We start from the raw sequence: 27,122 nt of genomic DNA on the forward strand, positions 1-27,122 counted from the left end.
TTGGTTGAAGTCTGAATCAAAGCTTAGCATGTACTGGTTCAAAATATCATTAAGTTTCACCTCACAGAATATCTCTTATTGATTAATTCACTTTTAAAGCATCATTAATATCGGTAAGCATGATTATTTCACTGCACATTATATTGCGTATATACTAGACAATATGAAAAAAGAGACATCTATTTAAAAATAACTGAAAGATTCTTAATGAGGAGAATTCTTAAATCATTTTTGTTTTAAATAATCCACATATAGTTACATCTCTGCTGTCTTTTTGACTTAATTCTTAATGATTTAATTATTTGTATTTACTTTCAAGCCATCGGATAGAAGTAGAAATGATTTGAATATCTGTCTGCTGTTCTCTTCAGACTTAACCTCTGCTCTTTCAGGACTTCCGGTCTAGCCAGTGGATATCTGAGCCAAGTCTTCCTGTTCAAACTACTGGCCATCGTTTACTAATTTAGATACCATTAAAAAGCTGATAAAGAAAAAACACGGTTTACATAGGAGCTGATGGTTTAAAATTATGTTTTGGGGAATGCACTCTTTTTCTTTTTTGTACTTTCCTTCTCAAATGAGGACATATTGGTCACAGAATACAAACAGACTTCAAGTGGAAACCAGAAAGCGTCTTGCCCCTTGCCCACAGACTCTGCGCATTAATATGCAAATATTTGCTGAGATTAGGTAAACAGATTATCTAAATCTGTCTACCGTAACTGTAAACATATGCCAGGAGACAATAGCTTGCCTAGAGTAAAGAAAGCTCTGAATATATGAGAAAATCTGTCTATTAGCATATGGAAAGTTAATTATTTGAGACAATATTTTCCGTTTCTTTAATAGGTTGAAAAACTGAAAAAGAACAACAGGTTGTGGTTTAATGAGTGACTAATTGCTGTGTGGATTTTATTACTTTGCATCGATCTTCTCTTCTACGTCTAGATATATTTCCCGAAATGATTGCAAAATGTTGCTTTAAAGCATATTTGCACAATCTGTTTGTTTAGTGTAAGCAGAAATTTATGTGTTTAATTATTTCTTTTCATCTTTATCATTATACTACTATGTGGCAAGCCCAAACTGGGACATAAGTCACCTGTGGTTCTATAGGAGGAATTTGCCTGTAAGGCATGACCATTTCACATCCTTCTCTTCAACCCACAGTGTGCCTCAGCATTGAATTAGAGACCAGTTAAAGCAGCGGCTTGAAACTAGATAAAAGAGGAGAGTGGAAGGGAGACAGTCAGAGGGATGCCCTGGTGTCCTATAAATGACATTGTAATTCTCTGAACATGGGTTTTAGTGTAGTCGGCCACCATTAGAGGAAGAGGGAAAAAGGGAGGTATTTTTGCCACTTTACCCAGCCAAGCATCTCTAATGGTGTCTGTGTGTGTATATAGTCCACTCTGTCTGAAAGACTCCCTCTGCCCCTACTCCCGTCTGCTCACTCACACAGTGAGAGACAAAGCCTTCCCAAAGACCAGCAGTAATGGCATGAACCCAGCCTTAGCAATTGCAGCCATAATTTGTCAGTTGATTATATTGCTGTTCTTTCTTTTGACTGAAGTTTCCTATTTCATTATGCTTTGAAAGACTTTTCAACTCACATCCATCTTTACATTCAGCAGTAGTTGCGCTCAGAACCCCACATAACAAAAATAACACCATACCATTCATATGTGATCAATTAGAAGCAGGGAGAGCTGTGTGAGCCAAGTATCACTGGTGATGGTGAGGGGAATTGTGTTATTAAAAATGTTTTGGATATAAAGTTTGTACATGCAAATAACAAATAAATAAAGCAATTAAGACATCAGTCGATCATAAAGTTGGCTGGGGAGCAGCGTGTCCCAGTCTGCTTAATTCTCTGCTGCGTAAACCAACCTGAGAGACTGCCGCTTCGCTCTGAGCTGTTGTGAGAGCTGGTGGTGCTGAAATCTTGTGATTGGTTGTGTGGTATTCTATTAGACAATCCTTCGGCCAATCGGTAGTCAGGAATGAATAGGAGGGCTACAGTGGGGGTTAAAGGGCAAAAATCACAGTGGCATCAGGTGATTGGCAGTTAGCACAAGCACATGCAAACATGCAGTTAGAGCATCAAGCAAGCAGGATAAAATCAGGACTCATATGTTCAAAAAGCTGAATCATTTAACCCTATTTGATTCGTATGCAACAGACAAATCTGATTTGTTGTTGATTTGATAAACACCAAGCTAAGCTTTCACAATACTGATGAATGACTCAGTGGTAGAGAGTGGTTTTTTCACTATTTGTCCTGCTTCAGAGAGGTATAATCACACATAATCATGTTTGAGCATACTTCTTGAAATAATTTCAGGAAGAATTACAAAACATTTTGAAAGAGTCACTGCAATGTGTAAAAACTATAATTAATCTATTTTAGAAAATCACCAGATCATAAATACGTATTAGAATAAAGCCGAAGAACTCTCATTACGTTTAAACTATCAAACTCCATTCGGCCTTGAAAAATCCTGCATCAAATCCAATTAATTTGGATTATTTTCTTAAATATTAGTCAAGCTAAAATGGATTGCCAATTACTTTGAAACTGAAGGAGCTGCGGTACCGTCAAGAAAACTCAGCGGGTAAATAGATGGATCGCTTAAGTGCAGTGTTCCTTTGTGAGATGTTTATTCAGCCTTGGAGAGAAACCAAGACGATGTCTGCTGAGGTAGAAACCGCTCTTTTTGAGACAACCTCTTCCCACCACAGTGGCGCAACAAAGACCTCCATGACTTTTGAGGGAAAAGTTTCAATACCAACAGGCTGTCTTGTTACAACTGTAAACCTGTGGCTTGTAATTTGGCTTTCAGATTAATGTCACTGGAACAATAGCTCTGGCTGACATATTATCATACTCTATAAAAAAACCCCAACACAAAGAAACAAACAAACAAAAAAAACCTTGGTGAGCCTCCCACATACACACAAATCCCTACAGACTGCATTTACTTTCGCAACTTACTGTTGTTGCAAGAGTTTTTGTCGGGCAGGGAGTAGCCCAGGTTGGCCATCTCCTGCTTGGCCTGCAATGAGGCCTTCCACTGGGCCTCAGGCAGGTCCACAGCCAGCTCATGGATGCTGCTGGAGTGGAGAATCTGAGTGGTAGCATAGGGAGTGGCCTGGGATGTTTGGCCAGGGCTGTTGTAGTTGGTTTTTGTGGTAAAGTCTATACTGCTGTAGATGGCTCCGTCCGAGAGCATGGTGCCCGTCTTATCCCCTTGTCCAGTGGGGAGATCTGGGTAAGAGTATGGAGAGATTACATGAAAGGCTTCCTTTTAAAAATGCCCACCTCACCTGTAGCTCTGCATTACTGACAAAAGAAAATGAAAAAAAGCAAAAATGTTGCAATATCTATGGTATATCTTGCACATTTTAACAAATATATTTGTTGAAAATAAATTCTACTGTAGCATTATGACATTCCTGTTCTCCTTCCACATATCCTCTGGATATCTCACTAGCTTCCCTATGTGTTCCTACACATTAGGCATAATGTTGCTGCTCTGCATGTGTGTGTACTAACAGAGTCAAAGAGGGAGAGCTAGGAAGAGAGCAGGCAGCTTCTCTCTCCGTAGTGCATGGTTTGCATGCCCAGTGAAGGGGAGATGATGTAAAGCCATGGCGGAAGTGTCCACATCTGCGCCAGTCAAGCTGTGCCTGTCCTTCACGACTGGCTGCTCAACACCATCCTTTCAAACAGCCATCCACCCCCTGCTCCTCTGCCCGTCTCTCCTCTCTCATTCGCTTGCTCTGAGGTATGGGCTTTGACACCAGGCTGGACTATATGCCATCACTCAGCCTGGTGACAGTGAAGCCCCTGCTGTTAATGCTGTAGCTGTCCTCTGGTGTGATAAATATATATCCAGACACAAATGTAATGTACATGCATGTATACATCCTGAATGCATATATGTGCGTCACAGAGAGGAAGGCAGAGCAGTCATCTTTCATCTCTCATGGTCTTTTTTCTCAAAGCAAGTGGGAAAGCACCGGGGCGCTCACCTCCTCGACCAAAGTTACTCAGGTCATTTGGTCCCCCGGAGTTGCTGTTGACAGGCAGGCTGGTTGCTGGCCAAGAGTCTGCTAACCAGGGGTAGCCTGGATCACTGGCATTTAGCAAGCCTGGGCGGCTAAGCGGAAACAAAGGATCAAACAACAGATTAGATACAGGCCATAAAACTATATTACTACAAAAGGTTTGTTTTGTTTTGTTTTTCATACAAGATTATCCCCAATTGCACATTATACCCTGTTTAATTCTTTATTATGTTACTGGAACACACACATACAGAAAATATGACAGCAATCAACAGCAAGAAGTTGTGAAGACATCAAAAAAATTAAAACATATGTTTAAATGTTACTGTCCACACGCATGTGTGTTTGTGGGAGATAAGTTTTCCATAAACCTCTAAAGCTGATGAAACGAGTCTTCAGTATGGGAGGGAAACGCTATACAGATACATTTCTTCTCCCGCAAAGTTGGAATTCCTCCAGGCCCTTTAATTTCTGTTCCTGCTGAGCCTTTGTCACATTTTCCGAGTTATTAATGCAAAAGCCCACCGTGGGCAGACTAATGCATGCATTTGCGCTTTGCATAAAAGTGCAGCAGTACATGCTGACACCCACATGTATATATTTCCTAATTCATTAATATCTTGCCCCTTCTGCTGTGTTTTCCCATCAACCCCTTGTGGTGACGTCCAGACAGTCTAAATCTTATTTGATAGGGAGTGAGACCTCGGCCCTGGAACCGGCTTGTGGGATGTCTGTCTAAGGGAGAGGGTAGGTCCATTTAACAGGTGTTGTGTCCCTCTTGAGGGGTGAGCGCTATAAAAGCAGTCATCACGACTTTAACCTGTCATGGGTGACTGCTGGGAGGCCATTAGGGCCACTTTACTGTACAATCACGTCTAAGGCTCGTTACCATGAGGAACACAGATGGAGTAAAATGAGAATGAAAGATGCCGCTAAATGCCTTTGTTTTCCATTCACTGCCACACCACTTGCCACTTGTGAAACTGATTAAAATGCAAAACAAAATTTCTAACTGCGTAATCACTAGTGTACCTCGTTAGACAAATGATCCACAGCCGGTATATTTAGTGTATACTGCAGACCCCTCAGTTAGCAGCAGACTGCAGATATGTGTGCACTCTGAGAAGCTGTGTAACACAGTAGTTACCAGTCAAGCTGCCTGATGGGATTTTTTTTGCCTTAGCTCCAGAGGGGTGATGTGTTGGCTCTCAGGGACTGCGCGTGAGTCAGGCCCCGAGGACAAGGGCAGGTAATGGCATTGCTGCAGTCACTCGCTCCTAAGCCACAAGTTCTAATGAGGAGACACTGATTCCACAGTGGGGGGAGTCCAAATGAACTGCAGCCCTGGCAAGCTAAGAGCCCTCGTTGTGGTTCCTGAATGCCAAAACAGGCCCTCGGGGGAGACAAGTCATTCAAATTGATGGCTGTGCATCAGACACATGCACTTTTATAGGGTAATACATCTTCCAAGCCATCTCGTCCTTCTACCTCTGTTTCTGGCTGTCTTGTTACTCCATTGCCATTATTTTCTCTCGCCACACTCTCTTTCTCTAACCTTATTTTTCACCTGTTTTGGGGCAAAACTACAAACAGCTGAAAAAGAAGAGGCATTGTTCATTTTGTTGACTCCAGCAATAGCGCAGAAATGCACGCAGCTATAGGCTTGTGCTCCAGCATGTCCTCCCCCAGCCCACTTGAGGAAGACCATTTGAAAGACAAGGAGCTGACAGAGGAAATGGCTGCATCGTCCTTGTATTCATCACAAAGCAGCATTTCTTCTAAGGATAATTAGAATAAGACTGATTTCTGCCACGGACTCGCTATATGTGTATGTGAATGTGAGTGTGTGCATGTGTGTATTCCAATGGTGGGGTAATGGAGAAGGGCTGGAGGACAGACACAGGGTCATACGTTTAATGAAAAGTTGACACCTAACTCTTAATCCATGCCTATCCTAGAATGGATAGCAACCTTGGCAGAAGAAATTTGATTTGGAGCATTTCTTCTCCTTGTTAGATATTTCAGTTACTTGTGATGAGGAGGAAGGAAACCATAAATACTGCCTAAGATGCCTGACACGGAGCTTCCCATAAATAAGCCAAGTGAGAGAGATTAATTCCAAAGCAACTTCATAAATCAAGCGTTTATGGTCCCACAGACAAGTGAATAGAACTTGGATTAAAAGTCTAGACATTAGCTAACACTTAGCACAAGGGGAAACACAGATTACTTTCTAGATTAACTCTGAGAGACCATGTTGTCGTTTAGTATTCTGGGATGTAAAGGAATCTCCACAGCAACAGTGTCAGTGAAACCTGTTCACTGCGGTGCTCATCCCATGCTCCCTGCCAATTGGAGTAAATCTGCTGTGCTAAAATATTGATCAGCGCCGAGATAGGAAGTTATTACTACCTTCTAATTACCATCTCCTTATTGGCAGGGGGATAAGAAATGAACCCTTATCAGCTTTTATCAATTTCAGCTGAGCAGCCAAAATCAAATGGTCCAGGTCTACCAATCTGCAGCCTATTCATCTTCCATGAATCATTTATTTTGTGATCGATTAAGTGTAATTGTTCAGTCAGAGCAATTTGGCAGGAGCCAATGAGAAACTAGAAACAGACGTGGTTTAATTTGCTATTGTCTAATTAATGCAATAAACATCTCAGGCAACACATGAACACTTTTTCCCCAAGATATTCTGTTCCACATTTTCACTCTCAGGGCAGATGGGGAAGTAGCAACATCTGGGATTTGATGACAATAGAGTGACTAATGGATCAGAGGCTTGTGCTAGGGCTCCAGATTGCATCCCAGTGTTGTGAAAATTATGGAAGTCACTGCTTCTGACTAAAAATATGACAAATATAGAGCAGCAAAAATACAGACATTTCAAATCCCATTTGCTGGAGTGAGAATCAGAACTACTTATGTGGAAAATTGAAGGAAAAACACTTCAGCAGAAAGTAGATGAGAAACGGCATGGCAAGTGGCGTGGCTAATTCATTAAGAGATTGCTGGCAGCTGACAGAACAATACAAACAAAATTGTCCACAGTAGCATCCAGTTGTATGCACAGAAAATGGGGAAATTTGGGGGGGAAAAAAAGCATAAATATAAAAAAATGTTGCAAATAGACTGCAGAGCAGACACGTTCCCAAACGCCCAGATACACTCAGGGTCAAATTTAGTTGCAGACTCTCACTGAGTGTTTGAGATCTGGAGATTCTACCTAGTCAGGTGTGATAAGCAGTAGATAGACAGAAGCCTGGGATTCTCCAGGGAGTCTCTTGAATACCTACAAAGGCTCTGTAACTGGTGTCATTGAGATGTGCCCTGTTCACCATAGCCCCTCTAACATAGAGTGAAATGGAGCAGGCTGTATGGGGGTGCAAGAGGGGTACCTCCACACACCTCTCCCCTGGGTAATTATTTTTACATTATTACATGTGCTCAGATCCCAGCCGCCCACGCAAGGTGACAGGCAAATTTATCACTCCAGAGGGCTTCGGGGTTGCCTGTAGCCAGCAGCGGAAGATAAATGACAAAATAAAAGCACTCTATGCTTAAATTGTTTCTGTTAATTCCGCTGAGGAGATTTATGAGTTCATCTACCGATGCATGAATGGAGATGTGGTTGAAATGTATATTTCAATGCGTGTTTGCATGGTAGGCACAGAACAGGTATCGGTTATCAATCAATCTATTAGACATTTAGAAGCGCTGGGATCAAAAGCAGCTTGCTGAGGACTTCATGCATAACTATGGAGGAAAGGCTGAGTAAGGCTGAGACATAGGGAAGTAAATAATTATAATGTAAAGGATTTTTTTTTTTTACTCGTTTTAGATGAGACTGCACACAAATGTGTAGAATCGGTGTGAGATTCACTTTCATGCGATACTCACCTTCCATTGCTCATCAGCCCCCCATCAACTCTCTGGAATGTCACTAAAGAGAAGAAAGAAAAAGGGAAAAAAAATACCAGATATTAAGTTTTTCAGGTGTAACATAAAGCAAACCAGGGTTTGTTTCCATAAGAAGAAAGGAAAGAAATATTGTCTTTTTAGCATTGCCCATTTTGCTCTTGTGCTTCAATAGCAATGTATTCATTTTTTTCATGCACGACATGATAGTTGATGGATTCACAAAGGGGTGCAGATGTCCGTCTGCATCCAATGTCGTTCTCTTTTTTTAACGGCTATGAAGAGGACTGCATATTGCTTTGCTTTGCATAAGTGGAGACGTCATGTGTTCCTCAAGGACAAGATGCCTGATGAGAGGGAAAACTCATTTCATTTTTTTTATTTTGCTGCTGTGTTATTATCAGATTTGTGATTAAATCTCAAACCAAAAAAAGAGAAAGATTAGAAATGGCAGAGGCTTCATTAATCACACAGAGTTTTCTATCTACAAGCGTAGCGGCTGAGTTGCTGATGCTTTTTGGCTGGCAGGGCTCCCCAGAAGGTATGCATGTGGCCTGTTTCATTACAGCGATCTACAGATAACAAGGGCCGCTCTTAGTCGGAGGCTGGTAGAACTGCGTGGCCGAAAGTGAGAGCCGACTGTGAAGGATCCATTTCATCTCTGTTGTGATGGCAAAGCAGCAGTGAGAGTTCTAAGCATGTAAGAACTTCAATGGATCACAGGAAACACAGAAAAGCAGCAAGAGTTTTGGAAACCACCTCATACCAATGAGGGGGGGGAATGAAAAGGGGGGGAAATAAGAGAGCTGATTTACTTAAGAGAGCAAAGGAAAGCTGTTAGTAATTTGGCTCATTTGTTCCACAGATGGAGATTAAAGAGAGAAGAAGGCTGAACATTCCCCCTTTTTTTCTGTTTCATTCAAGTCGGTTCCACAACAAGCCTAGGCATGGCCAAAAGAGGGGGCTTTTCTGTGGGTGACGTAGTAACAGAAGACAGACAGAGGAAACTCCCACAATAGATTAGAGAGACTGCTACACTTTAATGTATCACCAACATTACCTAAGCTTACTTAATCCAATTTTCACTCTCGTAACCACAATTCCAGGCTTTCAAATGAGAGCGAGACAATTTAAATTCTGTCAAGCATGCATGTTGGAGAGTTGAACGTTTATTTACTACATTAGGGTTTAAGCAAGTGAACACCAGCAGGTGGAATTAAAATACTTTGTTTTACCCAGATAGAGCCAACATTGCAAGTCTGCTAGAATAAAATAGATCTCAGAGAGCTCAAGACAGAAACCGCATTCTTTATTCAGTGAAATCCAAAGCCGCTTCTCTTTGTTCCCCACCACCAAACTTGCATTAAAGAATACTCAGTTGTTTGAGTGAGGACTGACAGGCGGGTGTGAGGGGGAGGCTGTGCAGCGGGAAGGCCTCTGAAGTCCCTATCTGTGCTCGGGCACATTTCTGGGCTGCTGTGGAATACTTTTATGTTAGCCAGAGTGACATGGCGGCAGGGCTGTGCTTCTCGCCTCCGTCTTCAAGATAAGGACTTTTTCCCCCCAATATGAATACAGATTAATCCCCTTTAATAAGCACTGATCGTGGGTGGAGGTGGGGGTGGGAGTGGCATAATCAGCATATAAAAATTCCATCAAATCTAATTTTTGCTGGCCGCGTGCCTCAACGTAGTTGTGATTTACCACTCCTGTGGAGACAGCTTTAGAGGGTTGAGACTGGACACGCTCAACACATCAACTAATTGTCAATGCAGACAAGAGCACCGTAAGACTCTTCAGCACCACTTTGACTCCCATTCAAAATATAGCGCTCCAATTTATGCTGTGTTTGCCCTTGTTTGCTCTTGTTACTCAACACTCTTTGTGAAAAAACCTGCTCTCTCTTTAGCGTCTCTAAGGAGTGTTTTCCAAGTTTTTCCAAGCAAATGTCCTGCAAGGGATGCTGTGATACTTCAAAAAAGTAATTAATTTGTGAATGAAAAAAACTGTAGTTTTTTTAAGTATTTATTTTTTATAATATTTTAAATATTTAAAACTTCCAACCGCTACTCTTCTCTCCCTTTTCTTATTCAGATGAATCATTTATACACCATGGACTCCTCTTAAGCTGAATTAGTTAAAAGGCAGATGATAACATACACTCACGAAATTGGCCCATTAAAAATGTAATGCTACTCAAGGAAGGCAAACATGTGTTGTCACAGTAGTAGAGGAATCGTCACAAATAAGGAACACAAAACTCAGAAAGGAAACGGCACCCAGCTGACTAGATGACATCAAAGGAAAGCAGATGCTCGCAAATCGAAAAAAGAGAAAACAAAGAGGGTTTGTTTAAGGAGAAGGGAAATGGACAGTCTGACCGTACCCCACAAAAATGCCACAAACAAAGCTACACAAATCAGAATGACTCGCCATTCAGAAACGGACAGCTTCAATAGAAATACACACAAATACAACACGACATGGAATAAAGTTGTGGTTTGAGCAGGAAAAAAAGAGTTTAAGTTTGCAGGGCCCGGATCATGGCCAATAACAAACTGAAATGTTTTTTCGCTTCTATTTCTGATTCTCTGATGGCACACATTGCGTTCACCAGCATGAGGTTTCAATTTGCATTAGCCATGACCGTAAGTGTGACAGTTCAAACATATGCACTAGAAGCGGGCAGGAGATGAAGCTGTACTTAGGTGGGGGGAGGAGACGGGACAAATGAACAGTACCTGCAGGGGTGAAGGTGAAGGACTGAACTGCAAAACAAGAAGACAGAGAAGTTGTGTGTTAAAAGCCTGCAGAGGTAAGCAGCGCTTTAGGGGGGTATCTGCACACAAGGAACTGGGTCAAGCTGAGAGGTGCTGAGGGTAAGAGAATGGGAGACCACAACGTCACCCAGTGTGCAGAGCGACAGCCAGAAAGCAGCCAGCTCAGAGGCCACAGAGGTGTAAAGAGGGTGGCATAAACAAAATAAAACAGACACGCACACACACACACACACATACAAATGTAACAAACAGAAATGAAGAGTAAATTAACCAAGTCAGCATATATTCTTGACTTGATCATAAAACATCATAAGAATATAGACTTATTTAAAAGGAAAGAAATAACGCGAGAACACTCAGAGAATACGACACTAAATTGTCAGCTCATTACCATTTCCTGTTCTCTAATTAAATCTTGTACTCCTGGCAGATTATGTGGACTTGGTGGTTGCTAGTATTGACAGGGGGGTCTCTCAGTAAGATGTCAGGGTCAGTGTGTGGGAGGAGAACTGGACAAACCCAAGCTTCAGTGACCAACAGAGAGTCCAGCCTGCCCACTCAGCTCCATCACCCTGGGCTAATAACCAACACAGTGGGTGGATTTGTCAAAAACTGTGACCCTCTGGAAATGTTTCATGCTGACATCTGTCTTCTTTTTGAGCTTTAACACAGTAGCCATCTCAATCTCATCGCAGTGTTCTGATATATTTCATCAAGACTGCACTCATTAAAACTGAAAAACGATAATGTAGTCGTGGTAAAATACTCCTGCTTTGAAAGAGGAAGGAAATCACTTTAAAGTTAGAAGAGTGTGTTAAGGCACCAGAATGCGTGACACTGTGATCAATCTAACCTGCATAGTTGCTCAGACCCTTTCTCTTCTTCCTCCTCCAGTACAGCCAGATGCTGAAGCCCATGAGGATGACCCAGCAGGCCCCCCCAATACCGGCGATAAAAGCAGGTTGTTTCACCACATCTGTGATCTGCTCTGTGATGCTGTTGTTCCGGTTTCCATGTATAATCACGTCCCGAAACTCTTTACCTGTTTGTGCAGGAACACAAAGGCGGCACTTATATAATGCTGGCTGAATAGTTACTGAGAAAAAACAAAGATTTATGCCGTTTTGTATCATTCGATTTTTCACGGTGAAGATTAATGCACAAATACTGACAAGCTTAGAAATATTTCAGTTTTCCCCCACACCAACAGAAACATAAAGGTTAGCTAGATTAAGCTGAAAGAAAGTGTGTCTGTTACATTTCAGCTGAGGTATTGACCAGAGAAGCAGGACATACTGTCGATCTAAAGGATGTGCAGTAAAATATATTTTACAGACTGAAAAAGACAAAGCTTAAAAGCTTATAACAAATCCCCAGGTGAGCAGGTTGTTTGCTTAGTTTAGCCCCCAATTCCCTCCACAGCTGGTAAAACACACTGTGAAATGAGATGAGAGGACCCTGGTCTGTATTGATCTCCAATTGCAGCGCAGCCTGACCAGTGTGCTTGACGATATCTCTTGCAGCATGGTAGGAAAAGTGCAAACCGCACGCTATTAACATTCCCATACAGTGACAGGAAAAAAAATGTACACTTTTAAGGATAACAACGCACATGTGTCTGCATATGCACGTGCAAAGATGCTCAAATGCTCGTGTTCTTTACATTACCAACCACATGAACACAACTATTTGCACGTCCACAGACAGGCAAACACAACATATCATAACTGTAAGCTCACGGCTCTGCTCTCAGAGATGGATTATGTGAGTGACGCTGGGGAAATAAGAACATGCTGCGGGCCAAGCCATCAGTTATGGGTCAAATCAGGCACAATCTGCCATAGCTCCACATAAATCATATCCAGTCAGACCACATATCAAAATATTTTAACAATATCATCCATTTGGTAATTCCTAGACTTTCATGACAAAAAGTAATGATATTTGCTCAATTCCCGAGATTAAACACTAATGCTGAAATACAATTTTATTGCAACAATATTATTCGATACCCGAATATCATTCACTAAGGATTAAAAAAAGAAAGGGAAATTTGATGTCTATAAGTCAGTCTTACCAATGATAATAGGCTGGGGTTCACTCTTCACGCCAACCCCTGCACTTGTGCTGGCAGCCACTTCCACATGGTACACTACTCCTACCTGCAGCCCACCCACCACTACAGAGCGTATGGCTGCATCCACTGTCTTATTAACATGGAAACGCGTCTCATTCCCAAGACACCAGATCTGAAACGGAAAGGACAAAAATAAGTGATGCCTTTCGCTTCGTGTGACTTAAATGAGAATCCATGCTGACGTGCTGGGACCAACCTTGTACTCTTGGATGATGCCGTTCTGGTGATCAGGTGGCGGGGGGTCCCAGGAGATGCTTATGGAAGTGCTGTTCTGGTTTCCAACGGTCAGAACTGTTACCTGCTGAGGAGGGGCACTGGGAGCTGAAAGAAGAGGTGCAAATATCGATGTCAAAAGTCAAATACACTATCCATCAGTTATGGCAAAGAGAATCAAAACAGAAACAAGGATGCACATACCAGACATATTTTTGTTCGCCCTGATATTCTATAAGGACAACCCAGGTGACCGAAGCTTGCCATGATCTTTCGTTAGAGGGGGATTTACATAAAAAGTAGAGCACATCTGATACTGCTATAACCTGTCTTTAATACATCACAATGATTTAATATATCATCCTTGTCTCCAGCTTGGTAGGTTTGCACAGAAAATACTGGTATTGATTTGTAGAATAATGGCCTGGCATAGTCAGGCAAGCACTCTCAGTCACACTAAGACTCTAGCATTGACCAGGGTGGCACACGGGTCAATGATCTTATAGGATGAAGTGCAGACAAGAAGGAAATGTGAAAAAAATAAATTTTAGGAAAACATATTGACTGATTCCATCGATCAGCGAGATGAAACTAAAGCCTGTAGGTGAGGATCAGAGGGGTGATGCCCATCTAAGTGGAATCTGCACAATCCACAGGCAGCCAGGGAGTGGATAGAAACAAGACAGGTCCAAGCTTTCATAAACCTCTATTGTTATTCTGATGGCAACAATCTTCTGACCCCACAAGGGGTAAAAGGAAAAATAAATAACAGTTGGCCCAACTGGAAATAACGTTTTAAAAATAATGTTTTCTCATTTCCACAGTGGCTGGCAGGGGTGCAGCACCACAGCAGAATACTGACAGGTCAATTACTCCTGTGCTGCCGCTCTCTCACCTCACCTCCATCCAAAATGGCACGTGTCACCCTGTAAATCTGTGCTCATCCCTCAGTGCAATTGGCCACACCAACCCCCAGAGAGCCAGAAGGCCCTGGCATGGTAGAAGATGAATGGGTCCAATGATGAACCCAACACCTTAGCCAGATTAGAAACAATCTTCCAAGGGAGCATCTGATCAACCATCAAGCTCTGGGCTCTCCAACACCGAATTACATTCAGGTGACGAAGTGCTGGATTTGTGCATGGCAGTCATCAGAAGCAATGTCGTTCAAAGTTAATGTTATGAATGATTTAGCAGCTTATTATCATGCATATTTGTGCTAAACAATACACATTTTTCATTAGAGGCCTCAGAGGCTGCGCTAATAGAGCCATTAGCAGAGTGATGTATGGCAGGCAGGAATGTGACCCTCTGTCTCGCATGCACATGGCATGCTGTGCTGGATGATGAAAGAATACAAACATGTCATCCATACAAAAAAGGAGCCAATAGCTATTGAAAAGACTGGGAGTGGGATCTCCCTAGAGATCAATGTATTGTAGATCATTAGTCTAGAAATGAACATTTATACAAACATTACTGATTTCCCTTCCCCTTAAATAAGAATTACTCTGCATAAAACATGATCCTCTGTGGTGACTTCTTAGACAATTATGCAGTGGGAATCAGATGGCAGTCAGAGTTCATTTATCAGCCATGATATGGCTGTCCAGATGGAGAGTGAGAGGACGTGTGAAAAAGGCAAAGGGAGACCAAAAAGATGGACACAGCACTGGCGCGCTGAGCATACTATAACCCTGAATCTGCCTGGACGTACTCTGGGGATTCTTTAATTGTGCTAATAACAACCTAAGTTTTAATCACACTCTGAACTGGATTTCTCTATCTGTCTAGCCACATTTTCTCAGTAGTCCCAGGGACTCTGAAGAGCCTAGAGCCCTGTGTTTGACAGTGCATTAACTCTGACCAAGCGCAGCAGCAGAGTTATGGCAGAAAGTTGTTGAGATTGTGCAGGACCTGGATGCAGATAGGGAATATTATCAGCATTGGTAATAGCTGTGACATGTGGGTTTAGGAAACCTTAGGGAGATGTACCTTGGCATGTGTGACTTTAAGGTATGTGTGTGTTTGTGCCAGAGTGTGTGTTGGCGACAGCTGTAACTTGATGGCAGTTCGACTGCTGCAGTGAATGCACTAGCTGACCACAGGAGATATGGTCCCTCTGAGAAAGGGAAAATAAATGGGCCTGTCATCCCAACAGGATGTGAACTGTCTGTTGTCCATGAAGCCTGAATATGCAGTGGAAAGACAGTCTTCGCCTCCAGTATTAAGCGTCTGCATTTGTCTTTTTGTGCTGATGTAGGTATGAAGTTATATGGTTAAAAGGTTGAAACAAGGTTGGTGGTTGTATTTCTGTTCAGGTTTATATCAAAGCAAAACAGTGTTATTGTAGGGTTTTTTTAAAAAATGTGTAATTAATTTTAATGTAGTTTGTAGTAGGCACTAAAACAAAAACAGTTGTACACTTAGCTTCACTTTGGTCGCTCAGTTTTAGTTCACTACAATAAACTTGATCGAAATACATATCTGTGTATGTATCTGTCTATCTGTGCGCCTGTTTATAACATAGCACCACATTGCTCTGTGGCCTTGTCAGAGCCTGTATGAATCAAGCTTTAGGTGACAGATCATCTTCACAGGAGGAAGTGTGAGCTGTGCCCAATCACAGCTCAGATCTGTGGCTGCTGGGTGATGGATTAGACGAAGGTTGGCACTAACACCACCAATCAAAAAAAAAAAAAAACAGCTGGAAGGTCAAACAGACGAGCATATCCTGGAAGCATGTTTAAACAAAATACAGTTCTTAGTTTTAAAGAGGGGCACCAATGATATTGCAGCAAAAACTGACAGGAAAGCAGCCTATGGGATCGTGTCACTCATCATTTGAGTGGATGCGGGAATGTGTTTGATTTTATTGCTCCTGACATACAGTAATATACATATAATCAGCAAGTTCTTCCACTTACCTTCCTCAGTGGTCCTTGCAGTCCTGGATTCACTGTCCATGCCCTGAAACTCATTGAAATAAGGCCGGACCTTGATCTCATAAACGATGCCTTTCTTGAGACCAGAGAGGATCACACTTCTCTCTGAGGGGACGTTCACATCCTGGGTCTGCCATGGTCCTGGTGATGGCAGTCCCGATGTCTGTCTGTAAAGAACTCTGTAACCCTGGATGAACTGGGACTGACGATCCACCTAAAGAGGTAAAAGAAGGCATTATTTTTATTTAGTTATTTTTATTTCAAAGAGAACTGTGCAGAGGAGATTAATAGATGCTACTTTGGGATATTTGATAGATAATATGCATTGATGTTTTTCTGCAATTCTTACAGGGCTGCATGTATAACACTTTAGAGGCTTTTATCACCAGCACTTCTACACTTTTCTGAATTAACACTGACATCATCTCATACCATAGATCCTACCACAAAGTGGTCCCCCCAACATTAAAAAGGCATTCCATGAAGGACATAGGAATGTCTCATGTGTATTATAAATGCTAAATAGTGGCACCATAAAGCAAGTCCTACTACATTTAGGACGTGGTATGAATATAAGAATTTCATGCAGCAACAAATACATACACCCTGGGGAAATGAGAAGGATACACAATAGAGATGGTAACAGGAGATATGTCCCATAGAAAAGATGGAGAGACATCAATTGTAGTAGCCCCCTGAAATCCACAAAGGGTCCTTCGTCTAAAACTTGGAACCATTTAGCGAGACAGAAAAAGCTGAATTTATGCAGAGGAGGAATGGGTGCATAACTCACTGTAATGGCTTGTTAACAGTAGAAGAAGAAGTGAGCAGGGCTTTCAAGTGGGATGTTAAGCAGCTGTTTTTCACCAGTGTAGCTTGAGTAAATCAGCAAAATGGATTCCGTTCTTGGTGCACGAATTTTATTAATGGAATGATTTGGGAATATAAAAGCTTTCTGAAAGGGGCCACTCTGTTTACTTAAAGGGTCCCAGCCACTGATTGATTAGGCAGCCGTGTTTTGTGTTGACTGTACGCTGCAATCATAAAGCAATGCTTTAGCATTAAATTAGCGAACAAGTCCACAGGGGTCAATAAAGATGTCACCAGGAAAACTGCTAATGTGGATAATTTGAAAATGCACTCCCTTTGCCACCAAGGGATTTATAGGACCACAATCAAAATAACCATGTACATATTATACAGTCTAAACACCGTAGTGTTTCTGTTCTCATTATTAAACAGATATTAAAAATTTTAAGTGTTTCACATTTGGCAAAACGTTCTAAACTCGGCCAAAAGTTTATTCTTATTTTGAAGCATCAGAAAGTGCATATAGGATATAGTGGATGCAAAGGTTCCTGTTTGCAGATTACTACACTGTATTACACAAAAATTAATTTCAATCTGCTTTTATCTGAGTAGTCCTTTATGTAAGCGGGAAGCAGCTGAAGACATATGGAAGATAGATGAACAACCAGATGTCTCTGACATCTCTTTTGATGTTACTGTGGTTAATAAAACCATTTTACAGCTATCTGATGTTCAGTTACTTTTAAGTTCCCATTTACAATTTCAAAGCTGCAGTCTTAGGGAATAACCTGACAAAAATTTCCTGGCATAAAACAAATCCTAGCCTCAAGGAGCACCTTCTGGCTTCAAAGAGGAATGTTTAATGCCAACTATCTTGACTGTGACTCAATTTTGCACAATCAAAGAATCACAATATATGCTCTCGCAGTGCACAGATTCAACTGAAGTCTGAGTATGCTAAGCTATACTTACTGTCCATGTGACCTGAATGGTTGTGGGACTCAGGACAACAGGATTGTGCAAGCGAACTATGACCTCGCCGAGCTCCTTCTGTACGTGCCTGTGGTCCACACCCTGAGCTGGAGGACTTATATCTACAAGAGAACAAGAAAGTAAAAATGAGAAAGAGAAGTCCTGAAGTAAAGTCAAAGAGAGTACAATGTTTCTTACTCTTCTTAAACTCTGTTCACTCAGCTCCACACAATAAACCTTGATTCATCACCATCAGAAGTGGAATGACAAAAGAAAGACTGAATAGACCAGTCGGATTTAACAAAGACGTGTACACTTGGTAATCACGACTTCATTTAAAAAGGAGCAACTTCATCTGCATTAAAATGACCTCATTCCATTTTGTATTAAGCACTTTTCTGATCTAAAGAAAAGAAAGTAGAGTTGGGTTTGCAAAGTTCTTTAGACGTGCGACTTGTCTGCACTTACTGGGATCTGACTGAAAAACCACATCACTGAATGAACTCTGAATATATGACCCCTTAGACATACTGGACGGAAGATGAATGGACACCATGACACTATGTTCCAGCTCATTTCTCCCATGCATGTGTTTCAAGTTATAAGCAATAAAAAATTGCAGCATATGAGATACTGAGTGTGGCTGAAATGAGCCACATTTTGAGTTATTTACTGGAGGAAAAAAAGCCACAAATATCATTTCCTATATTTAAAAAAAGATGCCTCATTTACACAACCCAGCGCAGTGATAAATAACATGGACACACCAAAGGAGCAAGACAGGCCAAACACAGTTAAAAGAAGTAAAAAATCACTTTATCATCAGTGCATGCTATTGTCAATCAACACTTCTATATATCATCTGAAGGTCTTCATCTCACCATGAGAGAGATAGGCTGCAAATCAAATTCACTTTTTTAGGATGGTATTAGTTTACATTTGACAGAGCACGGCCAAAGGATTGCTTGTGGGAGGGTGTTATCCTATCAATGCAATCTGACTGCAGACTGTCCAGTACTGTAATCAAATCATCTCTGGGTTTGGAGACAGTCATTTTCTTCTGTTATGATGATTAACATAGCAGGCATAGCACTAACTCTGTTAGGCCTTCCAAAAGTAGACATGGCTATTTTACATAATTGCTTAAGTGCAGCCTTAATGAGCTGAACTGCAATGAAAAATTTGACCTCTTGAAAGTTGTGCAGTGTTAGTGTCAGTATGACTGTTCACTGCAGACTGAGATGGGCTGATAAGTACCAGAGTTTGGAGTGGAACACAGCGACCTTAATCTATCCTTAGAAACAGAAATCAAATTCAGCTTGTGGCTTATGAAGAACTTATGCATACATGCAGTGAATGTAATGAAGTCGCTTCATATTAGTGTTATGTAAGGTACCTTGTGTTCTGACAGGATCAGACATGGGGCTTGGATCGCTCAGGCCCTGGCTGTTCACAGCTCGCACCATGAACAGGTAGATGGTATTCGGACGGAGACCTTTGACAGTGAACTGGGTGGTTTTGACGTGGTCTGCCACTGTTTGCCAACTGTTGCTCACAGATTGACTGTAGTGCAAGAGAAATAAAGTTATATCCACAATCCATAGCATACCAAAGCTGATAGCTAGTGACTGGCGCTTTGATGGGAGTGGTAAAACAAACCTGAACGCTTCAATGACATAGGAGGAAACAGGAGATGCTCCAGCCAGCCCAGGCTGCCAGGACAGGGACACACTGTTCTTGGTGACATCGGTAACTTGAGGTTTAGATGGTGGGCCTGGAAGCTCATTATCATCATGGTTCTTCATTACAATCACTCCACCTGATTCTGAAAGTTTCAGTGAAGAATACAGCAAACAGCCATTTTCATCAATAAACAGTAAAGTTAAAACAAATATCATGTCATCTTCCCTCGACCTACCTTTGACTTCCAAGAAGGCACTCCATGATGTTTCGCCACTGGAGCTGGTGGCCACACATGTGTAGATCCCAGAGTCTGCAAGCTAGAACACAGTGCGATAAAGACAGATTTATAAATGAAAACAAGCAGCAAACAATATAAGCAGTAGTAAGGATTCCATTAATAACACTATTAGCGAAAGGGACATTTTAGCTCCCCCTCCTAAAAGCAGCAGTGACTGAATACGTGTTTCCTCCTATCGCTGACACAGTGAAACTGATGGGGGGACTTCTCCGGCTAGGCCCTGCACCGGACAAACCGTGTGTCATTTGTGAGTGCCTCAAAGTGCTGACGCTAATTTCCTAATGAATTCCATTTTCTACTCACCACCCTTCCATCACTTTTCCACTCCCCCTCCTTATTTCCCCACTGTCCTGCCGACCACAACAAAGACAGGCTAATTAATTTAGGGTGGGCTGCAAGAACCCCCTGGACCGATGACAGCTGGCTTGTCTCTCCATCCCTCTTAGGAACTTTGGTTGTTTGTTGGTTTCTGTCCCTGTGCCTTCCTTCCATTTATTAAATAACATGTCAGTGGTCACCGGTTTTGTCAAGCGTAATAGGTATTCCACTGAGGCCACAGAGTGCAGAAAGGGAGATGCGATTCTTCTAAATTTAATCTACTTGATACATTTGCGTGTGCATAAATGTGTGCGTATATATTCTGAACCACAGCTGGATTCCATCCAACCCTTCACAGCTGAACTCAAATGGAGCTACCATGCCACTAAGTGATACAATCATGCAGGTTAAACAGAGGGGTTTGGTACTTCTTGTATGTCCACTGGAAAAACCTTGTATCCTGGAGTCTTGCAAACATGACCATGCGGTTGCAAATAACTGCAAATAACAGCATTAACATTTTATGTTAATGCTGGTTTTAAGCTCTGCTACAAAGAAAGCACAATACTTTTAACACATAGTAGCAGTTAGTAGTAGTAACTGTGACTTTAACACTAAAATCTTTTACCCTGATGTTTTTGATCTGCAGACTGCCCAGCTCCTGCAGCGACATGCGGGGGTCCTTTCCTAGTAGACTGACCCCATCCTTCAGCCAGCTGATGGAGGGGATAGGATCTCCTGAAGCCTGACACTTCAGTAGCGCCATACTGTCAACCCCCAGGGTCTGATTGGATGGGCCTTGGCGAATAATAGGCGGAGGTCTATCTGTGAGCACTGTGAAACAAAGAGGAAAATGTGAGTGTTATCCATATTCTGTAGTTCAGATGAATGATGATGCTCATATAATGCGCGTGACTATAAAATAAACTGAGTGATAGCACTGGTTATAAAACACACAGCGGGGGGCGGATATTGGTATCTATCATAAAGTAGACTATTTTCTCTGCAGGTCTTGTAATTGTGCCACAGAACAATGATTCCTGTATTTCCAGGAACGAAAAGCTGAGTAGTGTTTTCTTCTTTCATTGATGTGGCAGAGGGATGCTAAGCGGTTTCCAGTTACTGCCTGGGTAGCTTTATTTTTACACACTACTCTAGACTCTGTGGTACAGTTTGGCGGTGAGACACTGGCCTATTGAGCCAGTATGGTTCAGATAAATACTTCATTATGTGCAGTGTGGGGCACAATAAAAGGTGAATTTTAGAAAGTATGGAAACTGGACTCTTTATATCAAAAGAATCAGAGAAGGCAACCTTAATTTCTTTATTATTTGGTTCCAGTTTCAATTTAAATGCTACAACTTTGATGGATTCCATTTATATGAGCAAATTCATTTGTTTTAATGTGCCAGAAAAGCCTTTGGGTAACATCTGTAAAATAGGGGATGTGTCAGAGGCGATCTTAGAGATTTAGTACTGTAGCACAAAGGCAGTTTATATATTTAGAGTTGAATAATGTGGAGTCCCCCTGGCTTCGCAGAACCTACATTAATTAGAAAGTATGGATTAATGATGTCAGACCTGCAGGGGCTAATTACCAAGTACCTCAGTAACCTTTCAACACATTATCACACCTCGCTTGCAACCCTATTTTCTGTCCCGCAGTTACATCTGATAAAAGGAAGTGTTTCCAGATTATTCTCTCTACTTTCGTAGATGCTTCGGGTAAAGAAGGTGGAGAGAAACCTGATATGTTATCCACCAGCCAAATATACTACATTAATTCCACCTTTTTGTTTTTAGGCCTCTATAATAAGTAAGTAGGGCAAATGTGATCAAATGAATCAAAAGTAATAATGTAAAGTTGAAATCCAGCCAACAGACGATTCAAAGCACCTGCTTCTAGCCAGGGACAGTAAGATACAGTTTGTCTTCTAATAGCATAGTTTGTCAAATTAAGATGCATTAAATTATAATGTGCATCCATGTTTGTTAAAAGATGTTTAAAGCAACGTCCCTCACATTAATGCAGTCTTTACTTAATACACTACACTGCTGTAAGACTCGGTTTGACAGAAGCTAAAGCACAAACAGAAGGCAAGGTTTGGTCAAGGGGTTTGATGCGTTTAATTTATGTGTCCATGGCATGTGGGAGTGACAAAGGGAGGAGGCAAAGCTCGACTAAGGCCTTGGGTCTCTGGATCAGGAATTTCTCATTACAGATCTCCTTGAACTCCACAGACTGCTGGCGGGACTCCGGGCAGTAAATCACATGAAGACTGCAGCAGGTGTGGCCATGACCTCACCCTGACCCACACAACACTCTTTCCTCCTTTTCCACTGATTTTATTCATTTTGCTAACATGTCTTCAATAGCATATCTTGGCAAAAATAAAGGTGGGAGTTAAAATACCTTAACTATAACAATGTTACACATTTCATTCCAAAGTGAATGTGTTTTTCACCATACTGTCTACACTGAGTTATGGAGACATCCTATTTGTTGCCACCACCTGTCCACTATACTGCCATTAAGTTGATCACCCTGTGGCCCTGGTACTGCCAATTGTGAGCTGGAAGTAGTATCACTAATATCCAAAAAAGGAGATCTGTGTCTTTCTTTGTAAGACTTTGATAGAGTTCTTCAGCCTGTCTGAGACACTCATAAAGGATTTAAAGCCAAATCAGAGTTCTAACACTTGTGTACAAAATGTTTAAATAAAAATACAAATACAGCTGAAAAAGTGATAAGCAGGAATTTGAAGGGCACTTTCAATTATGTACCTGCACCCGACTGAAAAACAAAACCAAAAAAAATGCCCATGCTGTGTTTTTAATCTTTTTGCTAGCAGGTACTTTAGCCGACATATGGATAGCCGTCTATCTTGCCATCACAATAGCTGATTAGATGCTCCCGCGCCTAGCAAGACAAAAATAATTAATTTCATAGAAAGCCACTGTCACTCTATCAGTCTCCTTCTCCTGCTCCCGCCCTCATACACAAACATGTGGCTCCCTCACTCACCAAACCGCTGACCATTAAACTTGAACAAACTCAAGGGCAATGCTCTATTTTCTTTCCAATAGGAAGACGAGGCATTTTTAATTAAATTGCATCAGGAAAGAAAGAAATAAGTGCACAGAGCAAAAACACAGTAACTGAAGGTTATGGACATACTGACATTTCTTCAACAATAGTTGAATTTTCTTTGCACTGTTTAAAAAATTCATTTGTACTTGTGCACCTACTGCACACACAAAGGTCTTGAAGGCCAAATTCCTACTTGCACTTAACCAGGCAATAGCCGTGTTGTAGCTAAAAGCTGACAAACCCAAGTCAGATGCCATCAGTGTCAGTATAAGTAATTTGTTTGGTGATGGTTCACCTGCCTCACCCCATCTGCAGTGATACTAAGCAATGTGTCAGTGTGTAGTAGTGTGCTGGCATGGCAGAAGTTACACGTCAGGTTTTCCTCACCATCTGTGACCTCCAGTTGAGCCTTGGCGAGGATACTGCCTGCAACGGTCAGGGCCTGGCAAATATAGTAACCAGCATCTGCCCGCTGCACAGATGAGATGGTCAGGGCTCCACTGGGCGACACCGAAAAGCGATTGTTGGGCTGCTGGGGTTGGTTGGGAAAGAGCAAATTCTGCAGGAAATGGAACAAACAGCCAATTAGTGAGAACATGGAAGCAGTTCAACCTGGAAGAATTACAAAAATGCTCACACATCCATCACCATCGAATCCACACATATACTGTGCACACTAACATGCAAACACATCCGACTATTAGTGTAATCACAGCATGAACAATTCTCTCTTTGACTATGTGAACCGACTTCACGAGCTGCAAAACATGTTTGATGACTTGGTTTCATACTTATTCTTGGGCCAAGCCAGTGGCTCCACTCTCTTAGGAAGGGGACTTTTGCTCTTGTTGGCTTCATGACCACTTTCCTTTCACTGTTTCAATTCCACAGTGGTTTTGAGATTTTTTTTTAAATGTATTTTTTTTTAAAAGGAGACCACCTCATGTAAATTAGACTTTATTAAATATAATGTAATCTTGAATTTAGAAAGGAAGACATAATCAGCGTAACACATTTCAGAGTAAATACACAGAATTAGACGACTAATGACACAGAAAAAAGTACTTCTTTCTGAGTAGTTCCCACCTTGTCCAAGCTCTTCCTGTACTGTTTTATTAAGATCCCCAGAGGGAACCAGCAAAAACATCTGGATTGAATTACATCTAATCACTTACATGTAACAAACTGCACAGTTTCTTTTCTATTAGACTCTATGGGTCTCCAGAACATATGAGATGTTCAACTGGAAGAAATGCATTAATGTTATTTAACTAATATACTTAATTAGCTTTAACAAATACCATCACATCTTTTACATATTAGTAAGGATAAAGAATAGAAAGCTTTAATAAACACAAGGACAAGTGCCAACAAGTGCAGAAATGTCAAGAGCGAACAGTCATTTGAAAAGCCTCAACTTTAATGACAAAGTGAGACACACACAGAATGAGTTCACATTACTCAATAGCACTGACTCACGATGCTTTAGGTAATATATTGTTATTTGAGTATCATAGTGCAAAGTTGTAAGCATGTGTCTCACTTCTGTTCACTGTTTTCAGAAAACTCTGTTCTAATTGTTGGCCTGCAGGCTATGCGTGAGCGTGTTTCAACCTTAGCGAGAGCTGAATCATATCTGTGGCTCATCTACAAGCCCCAACAGGTTCCTAATTGGCACTGTTGTTGACCGTTGTGAGGACACCCAGGTATTTGAATGGGTTATCTGCTTGAGTGAGGGTTAGGATCGTTCTTATCAGTTCAGGGTCACAGAAAACCAATTAGCACTTTGCCAGGCACACTTTGATTTGGCAGATCCTGAGAACAAAGGTGTATCTATGTGTCTGTGGTAAAGATACCGATCACAGATAGTGTAGAAGTGCTGTCTGTGTGTGTGTGTGTGTGTGTGCGCAAAGCAGGGGAATCCAAAAAACACAATGACTGTGTGTACAGTTGGTAGAATCGAAACCTGATAACGCCAGATGTACGGTAGATAATAAATCCCGCCTAAAAAGAGAGTGATATGTTTTCACATGTAAAAAATAATAATGAAAAAGGAATTAAAAAACAACATTAAACTGGATTAGTCTGTGTTTGTACCTGACTCCCCTCCTTCTGCCAGAAGACAGCAGGTTGTGGATTTCCTTTGGTTTCACATGGGAAGGTAGCAGTACGGCCTTGTGACACGATTTGGTCCCTTGGACGGATGACAAACTGGGGAGGAGCTGAAGTCAAAGGGCCAGAACAACAGTGTTAGAGGACCTGCGGTGCATAGTGAAGCCGAACCTTAAGGCTTAAGGACTTCAAGCAAAAACAAGCAATATACCACATGGTCAAATCAAAATGACAGTGCTGTACAGAGCTTCCATGCAGCATCATATCTGTCTTTTGCTCTGAACACCAGTGACTATCATGACTCTCACTGCCATGGTAACAAGGCTGGCCATTCATCCAGGTGAGACTGAAGCTGAATGAATGACAGTCACAGTGGCATTCACACAAGGAAGCGTCTCAGTCACAAAGGCATTTAGATCTGAGACAACACATAGGCACACCCATGCCCTGGAAACATCAAACACTATAACAGGAATAGACAGGGTTAATTGTGTCTGACTTTCCATATGGAGGCTTTACTCTGCATCAGAATGCATCTCATATAAAAGTCAAGATTGTGAGCAGCTTGATACAACTTCTGATCAAAGCTGTATCAAAAGTGAGTGAGAGAAAGAAAAGACTACTTCAGTGTTTACCACACAACAAGCTAACACTTGAAAAGCTATCAAAGTCTGAAAATGTACTGTGAAGCTTTCTCAGTTAACATTCACACGTTTATCAGCAGCTAGACGAACAGTGAGACATTTCTGACTGACAACTTGACAGATGCAGGTCAATAACAAAGACAGAGGACTGGATACAACTTCTATTGGCGTGCAGTGCTGCCGTTTTTTGCTTTCTGACCGTTCCGTGACACCAAGTGAAGGAGGGAGAATTTCACACCAAACTTTGTTTCACAGATATTTCAATTGCTTTTTAATGAGATATTTAACAAGCAAAAGCTGACATAATCCAAGTGCATAGATGGCACAAAAAAGGGATATAGCATGTGTCCTTATGCATGAAAAACTTTAGTATCCATACATAATAATCTATCATTTGACAGATGATGATCAGTACAAGTGCAAGAAAGCATTTTAATTATCTCAGTAAATTGCTGCCTGACCCAGGGCCTCTACTTGTTTCTTCGGTGAATGTCATTGAGGGTCACGTTGACAAGAGCCATGTTTGCCAAGATAAAAATCAAAAACTCTTACAGAGGAAACACAGCTCCTGCAGAGATAATGAAAGTCAACACATTAAGGGCCCTGAGTCACTGCCATACTATCAAATAAGCACAGAGAGTGGATTAGAGGGACCATTTTCTTTGCAGAAACACAGTGAGAAACACCAAGACTTCTGCAAAATTCTGACAAGAATTGTTGCAATGCAACATCTTGCACTCTTTCTGTTTCTTTTGATTTCTTCTAAGTCCTTTCTCTGATAAGCCAGCTGGTTCCAGTAAGGCCAAACTCTTCCCATTTGGCTGGTTTCATCATGTAATCCCTTTTTGGGCGTGTGTATTTGTCAAAGATACACACAGTTGGGAATGGTGCAGATGGCAACAGATTTACTGCTTTGCCGTTTGGCCTTCTGCTGCTTGGATATCTTGTGGCTCTCACAATGCTGGGCCTGATACAGAGCTCTTAAATCCTGCTCTGGCAAGGTCTTAGTTCCCTCCCTTCTCTGCTCCATTCCATACCACACACTGCATTATTAACAACTCACTAAAATGTGGTTTCACACCTTACAGAATGCCTCCTATCACTGTACTACCCAGCATGGTCCT

At 41.6% G+C, this 27,122-nt stretch overlaps 1 protein-coding gene across 4 annotated transcripts in view; it reads right to left on the reverse strand.

Moving 5' to 3' along the window:
* Positions 1-27,122, reverse strand: part of robo2 (roundabout, axon guidance receptor, homolog 2 (Drosophila)) — a 259,431-nt gene that overhangs the window by 16,840 nt on the left and 215,469 nt on the right. For 3 of the 4 annotated variants that reach the window (XM_035910251.2, XM_006796555.3, XM_006796554.3), the window contains 16 exons: positions 25,340-25,464; positions 23,630-23,801; positions 20,780-20,985; positions 19,771-19,852; positions 19,512-19,677; positions 19,249-19,415; positions 17,853-17,974; positions 16,053-16,284; positions 13,109-13,233; positions 12,853-13,024; positions 11,629-11,817; positions 10,737-10,763; positions 7,978-8,020; positions 4,036-4,163; positions 2,996-3,268; positions 1,891-2,016 (listed from right to left, as the gene is read on the reverse strand). In XM_035910251.2, coding sequence (XP_035766144.1) covers positions 1,891-2,016; positions 2,996-3,268; positions 4,036-4,163; positions 7,978-8,020; positions 10,737-10,763; positions 11,629-11,817; positions 12,853-13,024; positions 13,109-13,233; positions 16,053-16,284; positions 17,853-17,974; positions 19,249-19,415; positions 19,512-19,677; positions 19,771-19,852; positions 20,780-20,985; positions 23,630-23,801; positions 25,340-25,464 — 2,355 coding nt within the window. The remainder of the gene's footprint in view (positions 1-1,890; positions 2,017-2,995; positions 3,269-4,035; positions 4,164-7,977; positions 8,021-10,736; positions 10,764-11,628; positions 11,818-12,852; positions 13,025-13,108; positions 13,234-16,052; positions 16,285-17,852; positions 17,975-19,248; positions 19,416-19,511; positions 19,678-19,770; positions 19,853-20,779; positions 20,986-23,629; positions 23,802-25,339; positions 25,465-27,122) is intronic. The other variant, XM_087851100.1, reaches the window with a different exon arrangement.

The sequence above is a fragment of the Neolamprologus brichardi genome, chromosome 14 (assembly GCF_056152115.1).
Source record: "Neolamprologus brichardi isolate AB-2024 chromosome 14, ASM5615211v1, whole genome shotgun sequence".
Classification (NCBI taxonomy): domain Eukaryota; kingdom Metazoa; phylum Chordata; class Actinopteri; order Cichliformes; family Cichlidae; genus Neolamprologus; species Neolamprologus brichardi.